Here is an 11,592-nt window from a genome sequence, read left to right as displayed (position 1 = left end):
CCAAAAAAAAAAAAAAAAAAAAAAAAGATATACTTGGTGACATGTTACTCCTGGGTTCCTACTACCATGTTCTGATTCCCACTTTCTTCCCACCCTTTTTCCACCCATTCCATTACCAGTAGGTAACAGATCTCTTCAGTTTCTGGTTTATCTTTTCTGTCTCTTTTGCACAAATGATCAGATACATAGGTATTTTCTTATATCCTTTCTTTCATTGAAGAGTAGCATACCATATGTAGTCATTTCCACTTTGCTCTTTTCACTTAACAGTGTATCCTGGAACTCTCTCTAGGTCAGTTCATTCTTTATTATAATTCATAGTACAGTTGACCCTTGAACAACACAGGCTTGAACTACCTGGGTCCACTTGCATATTTTTCAGTAGTAAATACTACAGTACTACACGGTTCAGGATTGGTTGAATTCATGGATGCAGAGGAGCCACGAATTCAGAGGGCCAACTATAAGTTATATGCAGAATAACCCCTGTCTTACGTATGTGTATTTAGGTTATTTTGCCATTGCAAACAGTGCCATAGTAAATAACTCTGTGCTTATGTATTTTCATATTGTTGGAGGTTTGTATACCTAGTAATGGGATTGCTGGGTCAAAAGGTAAGTGCGTATGTAGTTGTGTTAGCTATTGCCAAATTTCCCTTCAGAAAGGTTGTCCTGATTTGCATTCCCACTGGCAACATATGAGAGTGCCTGTTTTACCACAGCCTCACCAATAGAATGTGTTGTCATACTCTTTAATTTTTGACAGTCTCATCAATGAGAAATGGTATCTTGGTATTATTTTAGTTTGTGTTTTTCTAATTATGACTAAGCTTGAACACTTTTTCATATGTTTGAAGGCCATTTTATATTTTATTTTCGTGTCTTTTTCCCATTTTAATATTGGTACAATATTATTAACTGAGCTATAGAGCACAGGTTTTAGGTCTTTTGTCCCTTGTTTTTTTACGAGTTCTTTATATATTTAGGCTATTACCTTTTTGTCTGTGATATATATTCCAAATATTTCTTCCTTATTTATCAGTTGCTTTGTTTATGGTGGTTTTTTGCCATGCAGACTTTTTATCTTTATGTAAATTTATTAATATTTTCTTTTATTGCCTCTGGATTTTCAGTCATATACAGAAAGGCTTATAAATCTAAGGTTAAAGAGGAATTTACCCTTTTAGTACTTGTATGGTTTAATTTTTTAAATTTAGATCCGTAATTCACTTGGGATTTTTTGTGTATATGATGTGAGATATGGATATGTTGTGAGATATGGATCTAATTTTGTCTTCTTTTCCCAAATTCAGTTAGAATCTTGACTATGCAGCTCACTAGCTCTGTGACCTGGGACAAGTTAATTAAATTAGCCAACTCATCTGTAAAGAGGGGATCATGATAGAATGAACTGCATAGGTTGTTACTAGGATTACAGTTGACCCTTGAACAGCACTGGCATTAGGGACCCAGACCCTCCAGACCCTCCACACAGTCGACAATCTGCATTTAACTTATAGCCAGCCCTTTGTGTACACAACGCCTCCTTACACGCAGTCCTTCCATATTTGCGGTTCCTTGGCATCCGCGGTTCCACATCCACAGATTCAACCAACTGCCTGTCATATATTACTGTGGTATTTACTATTTTAAAAGATCCACATATAAGTGGGCCTGTGAAGTTCAAACTTTTGTTGTTCAAGGGTCAACTTGTACTTGAGATAATACATTTAAATGCCTGTCACAGTTCACATGGTAAACCCTCAATAAACTTTAGCTGTTATTCCTTTAATATATAAAGAGTTTTTACAAATTAGTAAGACAAACTCCAAAACTCCAATTGATAAACATAGAGAGGATGTAAATAGTTAATTACCAAAGGGAAGTCCAAATGGCCATTGAACATATCTGAAATATTCTACTTCATTAAAAATCAAAGGGGTATAAAATAAAAACAACGAGGTACCATTTTTCGTTTGTCAACTTGACAAATATATTTTTAAAAGGACATTTATTGGACAGTGCTTACCCTGAGATAGGCACACTCAGATATTGTAAGTGGAAGTGTACATTGATTGGACTTTTTTGAAAAACAATTTGGCAATATAGTTTTGCCTTCTTACCCTATAATTTCATTTCCAGATTTGCCTTAAGGAAATAATCAGAGCTGTAGATAAAATTTATGAAAAGTTATTATTTATGATATAAGAGTTAGTAGCAATATAAATTTCCAAGAATAAAGGAGTATTTAATAAACTTTGGTACAATCTATATATATTCTATGAATATACCATAGAAGAAAGATTTGAAGAAAATGTACCAGAATGTTAATAGTTCTTAGAGATTGTAGGTGGTTTTTATTGTATTCTAAAATAAGCATATATTATTTATTTAATGGGGGGAACAATCAGTATTATTTAAGGGGGTTAGAATTGCCTTTTGCAGTTTTGAACTCTTGCCAAAGACCCTGCATATCAATGTTTGATTAGTGTTTAGCCTAGCATTATGCACTTCAAAGCTGAGAAGTACTTCTGTGGTTTCCTGGGAAACTTGTCAGTACTTCTAAGTCCCTTGGATTCTCCCTCATTACTTATTTTAAATTAGTATATTAGAATTAATATATATTATAATTTATAGAATTAACATAATTCTAATTATTGGAAATGTAGAAAAAAATTTAATAGAAGGAAAAGATTCCTATATGGTTAGTAACTTAGAACACAGATGGTGGTTTGTCCAATTTCCTTTCAGTAGTTAAAAACTGTAAAATTTGACAAGGATTTTTCTTTACCTTCCTTTTCCTTTCTTTTTCTTTTGCAGCCTTTTGTCGTTTTTTTCTTTGCTAATTGTTGTTTGTTTGCTTTCTATCCCCCAAATTCATGTTGTTAATCCACCACATATGTCCTCCCATGTTCTTATAACAATCTATAAACATGGATCTCTCCCTCTTTCTCTCTCTCTCTCTCTCTCTCTCTCTCTCTCTCTCTCTCACACACACACACACAGGCACACACACACTACAAACACATACATGCATATATGATGGGTTTGTGATTGTTTTATAAAATTGTGATCTTAATATATATAATGTTGACTTCTTTTTTAGCCATTCAGAAGTTACTTTAGTCATGGAATGATTTCCAGTCATATAACTGAAAATAGGTAAGGTTCTTGGGAAAGAAATTGAATGGTAATAGGGAAAATGGGGTTGACAAGGGGGTGGAAATGGGGGAGAATCTAAGTACAGAAGCTGGAGTCAGGAAAATATGGGTTGACTTTAGTCATCACAGAGTAGGAAATCCAAACTCTATAAAATTGTCTGTTTCACTGCTTTTGTATTTTTGTATTAAAAGAAGTTTTATATTAAGGTGGCTTTTAAAACATTGTAACTTGCTAAAATCTAAAGAAAGGAATTTTTTATTCCATCTGTAACCCAGCAAAGCTAGAGGAAGCAGAGTGTCCAAGGGCTGGGCAGTGATCAACAGTGGCTTGTTGGGGAGTAAAAGGGATTGGGCATAAAGGTCCAGCCCCAGGAAGACATGGGAGCAATGAGGGTTGCTGCATTTGTTTTCTTGAAGTGTTTCCTTCAGTACCTCTTTTGCAATGATAATCAGGAGGGCCCAGCAGTGGATAGTTCCTCTGATGGATAAATGCGAGTAGATGTTTCCTTTCTTTTCTTCCCCAATTGCAGTCCAATCTGGTAATGAGACAGACTATCCTGGCTGGGACTCAGAGTCATCTTTTTCTGCACAGAGACTCACTTAACTTGAATTAAGCATCAGAATAGAATCAGGGTCATTTTTACTTTTAACAGCCCCAGTTTGCCTGAAGTTTAAGGAAGTATGTTTAAGAACAATGAGAAGAAATACAAAGGATTTTCCACATGACATACTCTAAGGGCAATTTAAGGAAAGGGTATGGGATAAAGAAAGCTGTCTTAGTCTGTTTTAGCTCCTGTGACAAAAATACCACAGACTGGGTAGCTTATAAACAGCAAACATTTATTTCTCCATTACAGTTCTGGAGACTGGGAAGTCCAGGATCATGGCACTGGCAGATATGGTGTCTGGTGAGGGCCCACTTTCTCATAGATGGGTGTCATTTCACTCTAACCTCACATAGCAGGAGGGGCAAGGGGGATCTCTCTGGAACCTCTTTTATAAGAGTTTCTTTTATAATCCTATTCATGAAGGCTCTATCCTTATGACCTAATCACCTCCCCAAATCCCTACCTTCTAGTACCATCACTTTGGGGGTTAGGATTTTAACATGTTGAATTTTGGGAGAACACAACATTCAATCCATAGCAGAAACTATCTTTTTAAAATATCCTTTAGTCGCTGACTATTTGTTGACAAATAGGTGTGACATACTAAGCAAGAGATACATGATTTAAAAATAAACCAGGCACAGTCTCTGCCCTCATGGAGTGAATAGTGTGGTGGAGAAATAAGACATTAATCAAGCAACCTCACAAACAAATATGTAATTGCAAACTCTGATTGACGCCTTGAAGGAAAAAAGAACATGGTACTGTGAAGACCACACTGGAGAGCTGACCTCTGGGGGGAGATGAGACGTGAATGATGAGTAAAGATAATTAAGGGACAAAAGCAGTGGTCCTGAGATGGAACGTAAGGAACATAAAAGAAATGTGTGTTGAGGAACATAAAAGAAGATGAGTTTGGCTGGAGTGTGGAAGTTGGGAGAGAGTGGCCTTATATGGAGCTAAAGAAGTTGGCCAGGCCAGACCATGTTAGTTTTGTTGGCCATGTGAAAGATTTCAGCCCTTCTCCTGAAAATAAAGGCTTTGAATGTTTAAAAGATTATCCTCTCTGCAATGTGGAGAATGGATTATAGGAGGGCAGAGTGGAAGCAGAGTGGAAAGTAGGGAAAATATGAGGAAGCATTGCAGCCAAGAGGAAAGAGGGAAGAGAGGGATGGGTGCAGGGACGGGTAGGTGTGGTGGTGAGAACATTTGCAACCCTGCTTTCCTCCTTCCCTCCTAAAGCTACTTGGGAATGGTTAACAGCTCTATTGTTTGTCTACAGTGTGAGTATCACAGCTGCTATCATTCTTGAGAATGTATATTTCTATCAAAATGCTATTGTATAAAACTGGGATTTTGCTCCATCTCTGTATCATGGACAGCAAACTTACAGAACTTTCTCCTTAAGCAGCAGGACAAGCTAAAAATATAAACATGGCTTGGGTTTAGTTATGTCCCTATGGGTCAGTAGGAGGAGTCAAAGATAATCTGGTATCTCTTCCCAACCAGCAGGGAGCATTAGGTGGACTGTACTAATCACCTTGCTCAAACTGCAGGATGACAGTCAGAGAAGCCCAAGAACTCACTCATTTGGAAGTTTCCCTAGCCAGTAATCTCTTCACTAATCACATGTTTTTGATTTGCCACTCTAGCCCTAATAGGCAGCCATTTGTTCTCTTTGGTAATCATTCCACACGAGAAAACCTGAATGCTGGCAACTTTAACTTCCCTTCTGAAGGGCACCTGGTACGCAGCACTGGTCCCAGCGGGAGCTTTGCCAAACACATGGTGAGTGGCTTGATTACCTGGTGCTTAATTGGTTTTATTATCAAATAGGGAGGAGGGGAGCTGGATAAATGGAACCTTTCCAACTAGTGTATTGGTTTAACCTTGAACTTGAAGTTGTTTTGGTGTGAAAAGTGGTTAAAAACTGACTGTGTATTTTTATATAAGTACTAGATATGATTTGAAAGTATCATATTTAATTTTTAAATATTGAAGGGAAAAGGTTTAAAAAATACTTTCACGAACCAAACTTTCAGTTATCCAAGTAGTATCAACAGTAGAATAAGAATTTTAAATTAACTTGAAAATAGTCATTCCAAGCCTAAATTTGTTATGTCTTGACTGTTACATTTCAAGTGTTAAAAGATAACTATCATCTAGAAATCTATATCCAGTGAAAACCTCCTTCAGTAATGAAGGGGTAATCAAGACATGCTCAGATGAAAGAAAACTAAGAGAATGGATCTTAGTGGATTTTTAGGGAAGTGAAACTATTCTGTATGATATTGTCATGATGCACACATGTCGTTATACATTTGTCAAAAGCCATAGAATGTACAATACAAAGAGTGAACCCTAATGTAAACTATGGGCTCTAGTTAATAATAATTTATCAATGTTAGTTCATCAGTTGTAACAAATATAATATTACAAGACAAATAATAGGGGAAATTGTGGAGGCAGAGGGAAGGACAGGAGATAATGTGGGAACTCTCTGTGCTTTCGGATCAGTCTTTCTGTCAACCTAAAACTGCTCTTAAAAAAAATAGTCTATTACCAAAACAAAAATGTAGCAGGTTATTTATACAACTTTCTGTAATAATTGGGGTTCTTTATTTTACAAACATGAAAACCTAATGAAGTCAAGGAACTTACTAAGACCTGGTCCTGGGGTGGTGGGGGCCCTAGTTATGAACTTTCATCTTCATTCAGCTCTGTTTCAAGGTGACATACTTATCTTTTCCATTTCTGTGCCATTTGTGAATAATTTAAAAATTAATAGGTGATATTAAATCTGAAAATCCAGATTATCTGAGCAGTTTTACATCACACATGCAAATTCTGTTGTACCAATTTCCTTTTTAATGTAAATGTCAATAACATTTTTTTTCAAGTATAGTCGATTTACAATATTGTGTTAGTTTCAGGTGTATAGCACAGTGATTCAGTTATACATATATATGTGTGTATGTGTATATACACACACACGCGCGCACACACACACACACACATACATATTCTTCACATTCTCTTCCCTTATAGGTTATTACAAAATACTGAGTATAGTTCCCTGTGCTATACAGTAGGTCCTTGTTGGTTATCTATTTTATATATAGTAGTGTGTATATGGTAATCCCAGCCTCCTAATTTATCCCTCCCCTTACACCCTTTTCCCTTTGATAACCATGAGTTTGTTTTCTATGCCTGTGAGTCTCTTTCTGTTTTGGAAATAAGTTCATTTGTATCTTTTTTTTTTAGATTCCACATATAGTATCATATGTATTTATGTTTCTCTCTCTGGCTTACTTCACTTAGTATGATAATCTCTAGGTCCACCCATGTTACTGCAAATGGCATTATTTCATCCTTTTTTTGGCTGAGTAGTATTCCACTGTATATATATACCACATCTTCTTTATCCATTCATCTGTTGATGGACATTTAGGTTGTTTCCATGTCTTAGCTACTGTAAATAGTGCTGCAATGAACATTGGGGTGCATTGTATCTTTTCAAATTATGGTTTTCTCCAGTATGTGCCCAGGGGTGGGATTCCTGGATCACATGTTAGCTCTATTTTTAGTTTTTTGGGGAACCTCCATACTGTTCTCCATAGTGGCTGCACCAATTTACATTCCCACCAACAGTGTAGGAGGGTTCCCTTTTCTCCACACCCTCTCCAGTATTTATTATTTGTAGACTTTTTTTTTTGCGGTACGCGAGCCTCTCACTGCTGTGGCCTCTCTCGTTGCGGAGCACAGGCTCCGTATGCGCAGGCCCAGTGGCCACGGCCCACGGGCCCAGCCACTCCGCGGCACGCGGGATCCTCCCAGACCGGGGCACGAACCCGCGCCCCCTGCCCCAGCAGGCGGACTCTTAACCACTGCACCACCAGGGAAGCCCCTGTAGACTTTTCGATGATGCCATTCTGACCGGTGTGAGATGATACCTCATTGTAGTTTTGATTTACATTTCTCTAATAATTAGTGATGTTGAGCATCTTTTCATGTGCCCTTTGGCCATCTGTATGTCTTCTTTGAAGAAATGTCTGTTTAGGTCTTCTGCCCATTTTTGGATTGTGTTGTTTGTTTTTTTGATATTGAGCTGTATGAGCTGTTTGTATATTTTGGAGATTAATCCCTTGTCAGTTGCATCTAAACATCAATAAATTTGATGTTAATATAGACTTACATAAATTTGTGACCTCATCTAAGGAAGCAGGTTTGAAATACATGGCACCTTAAAAAAAACCTTTAGTTAGGGAAAATTTGGAAATCCAAGGAACATGTTTTGAGGAAATAAGCCTATTAACCAACAATTAGAATTATGTACATGATTTTTCATTTAGGATCATGGCAGTATTGATCATATTCACTATGGTATAGTTTAGATTAGTCAGAATTAAAATTTTCTTTCAGATCTATAACTTGGATTACAGAAAAATGCCGTATATTCTCTTGTGACTTCCTTAATGGAGTAAAATAGAAGGAATGAATATTTGTGTCATATTTAGCTGTTTTTAAGATACTGTGCTAGACTTCCCTAATGGCACAGTGCTTGAGAATCTGCCTGACAATGCAGGGGACACGTGTTTGAGCCCTGGTCCAGGAAGATCCCACATTCCACGGAGCAACTAAGCCCATGCGCCACAACTACTGAGCCTGCGCTCTAGAGCCCGTGAGCCACAACTACTGAAGCCTGCACACCTAAAGCCAGTGCTGTGCAACAAGAGAAGCCACTGCAATGAGAAACCTGCACACCTCATGAAGAGTAGCCCCCGCTCACCGCAACTAGAGAAAGCCCTCGCGCAGCAACAAAGACCCAATGCAACCATAAATTAATTAATTAATTAATTAAAAAAAAAGATACTGTGCTAATTTCCTTTCCTCTATTTCTTGTGGTAGCATTTTTGCATTTTGTACCTACTATCCTAGGAACCCTGATGAGATTGTTGGATTTTCAAAAGAGAAAAGGGGACATCCATTTCCATCTGTATAAATGAACAGCTAAGCAGGGAAGAAAAATAAGAATTTAAAAATCTAGAGAACTTATTTTCTCTTCTGGATGGCCTGTGTACAGAGATAAAATACAAGTGAAGGTGGGAACCTGGGTATCACCTCCTTTCATGAATTTGTAGCTGCCTTCCCACATCTGCATATCATGTCAGCCAAGGTCCAAACTGTGAAAGTTCTGCACTAAACATTAATGACAGTCAAAACCCAAGCACATTTTGTCTTCTTTTCTTTCTAAGTTGTTAATTCTTTAGCATCCTGGGCTGACCCAACAGCAGCCTCACAATGTAGCCAAAGTTATAAAACACACACAAGATACCTTTGGAAAAACAACAATTTTTGGGCTTCCCTGGTGGTGCAGTGGTTGAGAGTCCCCCTGCCGATGCAGGGGACACGGGTTTCATGCCCTGGTCCGGGAGGGTCCCACATGCCGCAGAGCGGCTGGGCCCGTGAGCCATGGCTGCTGAGCCTGTGCATCTGGAGCCTGTGCTCCACAACGGGAGAGGCCACAACAGTGAGAGGCCCGCGTACCGCAAAAAAAAAAAAGGTGACCTTTCCCCCTATGCGTTTAAAAAATAATAAATCAGCTGTTGGTAAAATAAAATGGATTTCTGTTAACTATACCCTTTTTGTTTCTCTAACAGTACACACTTAAGTCCCTGGCTCCTTTTTTACTTTTTTTTTTTTCTGATATCCAGGTAGTACAGTGTGTTTCCCCAAAGGGACCCCTTGCTTGTTCAAGAACATACTTTTTTGGAGCTACTCATGTTCCTTACTTGGGTAAGTCCATGTAAGTTGTCATCTCATCAACTTATCTAATGAAAAGTTTCTCCCATGAACTAGAAGTGGACTTGAGATTTACTACTTTCCTCAGAAACTCATTTTGTAGCCTGTAATTCCTTGTTGATGTGCCTAACACATTTCTCACAGTGTATTTCAGGAGGAATAATTATCAGTTCAATATATATTAGGTCCAATCATGTGTGAGACCAAGTGCTTGGTATCAGAGGGAAGGCAAAGATGCATCAGCTGTAGTTGGAGATAGCAGGAGGAGATATGGGCTGCAATGGGAGTTTGGATGACTCAGCCAGGTGCCTGTTGTTCTAGTGAGGAAGGTGAGGAAGAGCCATAGTAGAAGGGTATCCATAAGCTGGGAACATTGACAGGAGCAAGTGCTCTATGCTGAGGTGCCATTCAGAAAGGCTAGGCTGACTGAGGCTATCCTCTTTGCTGGGGTAACCAGAAGCTGCAGACATCCAGACAGACAAAGAGAAGAACTCTTGAATGAATGAGGGTCCCAGCACTGTTCCACACAGGAGAGTACATCAGAAACCAGGTTTTCTCCTGAGCTTTGTTATATAAGCCAGGAAACTCTGAAAGAAGCATGACTTGGGTTGGATAATTAAGGAGATGAAGAAAGAGGCAGAACTGAGCCTGCTTACTTATACCTCCTAACTTAAAAATTTAAAAATAGAAGCAAAAACATTCCAGAGCTGAAGATTCTACATGTCTTCTCTGGTGTTTAGTGGTGATGCTGATTGGTTGTCAAGGTCAGTGTCAGGGATGATGGTCTGGGAGGATACTGGCAGAAGCTAGGTTTCACTGTTGTTTGTGCTTGTACAGTATTTAACTCAAAAGAAAAAAATATAGTTCTTGATATCTTCAAATTAAGAAATTCTAGCCTCCTTGTGAAAGTGTTTGCATCTCCTATAATCTTGTCACATTCTTAATACATGGTCCTCTTTCACAGGAGATGACAACAAGCTGCCCAAGAAAACTGAACAAATGTAAGTCTTCATTTCTATTACATTTTTTTCTTTCTCACATTGAGTTACTCAGATGTTGAGATTGTCCCATCTACCTCCTTTTGAGATCAGCATTGGGTAGGACATTTGGCTTAAGAGGTGAGCAGAGGGACATTCCTTGTGGCCCAATGGTTAAGAATCCACCTTCCAATGCAGAGGACGTGGGTTCGATCCCTGGTTGTGGAACCAAGATCCCCACATGCTGAAGGGCAACTAAGCCCGCACCACAACTACTGAGGCCATGCTCTCTGGAGTCCACGTTGCTGCACCTAAGACCAAATGCAGCCAAATAAATAAATAAGTAAGTAAAATAAGTAAGTGAAGTAGAGCTGTGTAGCCTCCCAGAATGTCCCAGCCCCTGTCTTTCATCTTGAAGTCTAGGCTAGAGACTCTGCCAGATTTGCCATCTGCTTCTCTCTCCAGGCTCAGAGAATTCCTGCCTGCACACCCATGCATTTAAGTGGCATAACGCTTCTTAATATATTTTCTATATAGTGCATTTTTAAATAGGACTTTCCAAAAAATAAAACACCCTGAAACCCATTGGTAGAACCTGTGTGAAACCACATCTGGTCTGAGAGGTGTTTCCTCTGAATTTGACACTGAGACTTATGGAACAGAGCTAGGATCTCAACTCAGGCCATGCAACTCTCTAGAAAGGGCCTAGTGTTGACTTCTCTCCCGCCCTTCCCCACCAGTATAGCAGGAAACCAAAGACAAGAAGTAAACTCATTAATGCTTGTCTGCTTGGGCTACCGTAACAAATTACCACAGACTGGGTGGCTTAAACAACAGAATTTATTTTCTTACAATTCTGGGGACTAGAAGTCCAAGATCTAGGTACTAGCAGAGTTGGTTTCTGGTGAGGCTTCTCTCCTTGAGTTGCAGACCACCACCTTCTTAGTGTTGTGCTTACATGGAGAGGGAGAAAGATCTCTGGTGCCTCTTCCTTTTTTTTTTTTTTTTTTTTTATTTTTTTTTTTTTTTTTTGTGCTTTTGCAC

The 11,592-nt window shown here is 38.6% G+C and overlaps 1 protein-coding gene across 1 annotated transcript in view; it reads left to right on the top strand.

Annotated features, from left to right (window-relative positions):
* Positions 1-11,592, top strand: part of DNAAF9 (dynein axonemal assembly factor 9) — a 189,723-nt gene that overhangs the window by 103,003 nt on the left and 75,128 nt on the right. Inside the window, exons 11-14 of the mRNA XM_007465433.1 lie at positions 3,107-3,162; positions 5,422-5,557; positions 9,484-9,565; positions 10,536-10,572. Of these exons, the coding sequence (XP_007465495.1) occupies positions 3,107-3,162; positions 5,422-5,557; positions 9,484-9,565; positions 10,536-10,572 (311 nt within the window). The remainder of the gene's footprint in view (positions 1-3,106; positions 3,163-5,421; positions 5,558-9,483; positions 9,566-10,535; positions 10,573-11,592) is intronic.

The sequence above is a fragment of the Lipotes vexillifer genome, unplaced genomic scaffold (genome assembly GCF_000442215.2).
Source record: "Lipotes vexillifer unplaced genomic scaffold, Lipotes_vexillifer_v1.1 scaffold875, whole genome shotgun sequence".
Taxonomy (NCBI): Eukaryota; Metazoa; Chordata; class Mammalia; order Artiodactyla; family Lipotidae; genus Lipotes; species Lipotes vexillifer.
Note: the sequence above shows the minus strand (reverse complement) of the source record. Positions and strands in the feature narration are given on the sequence as shown.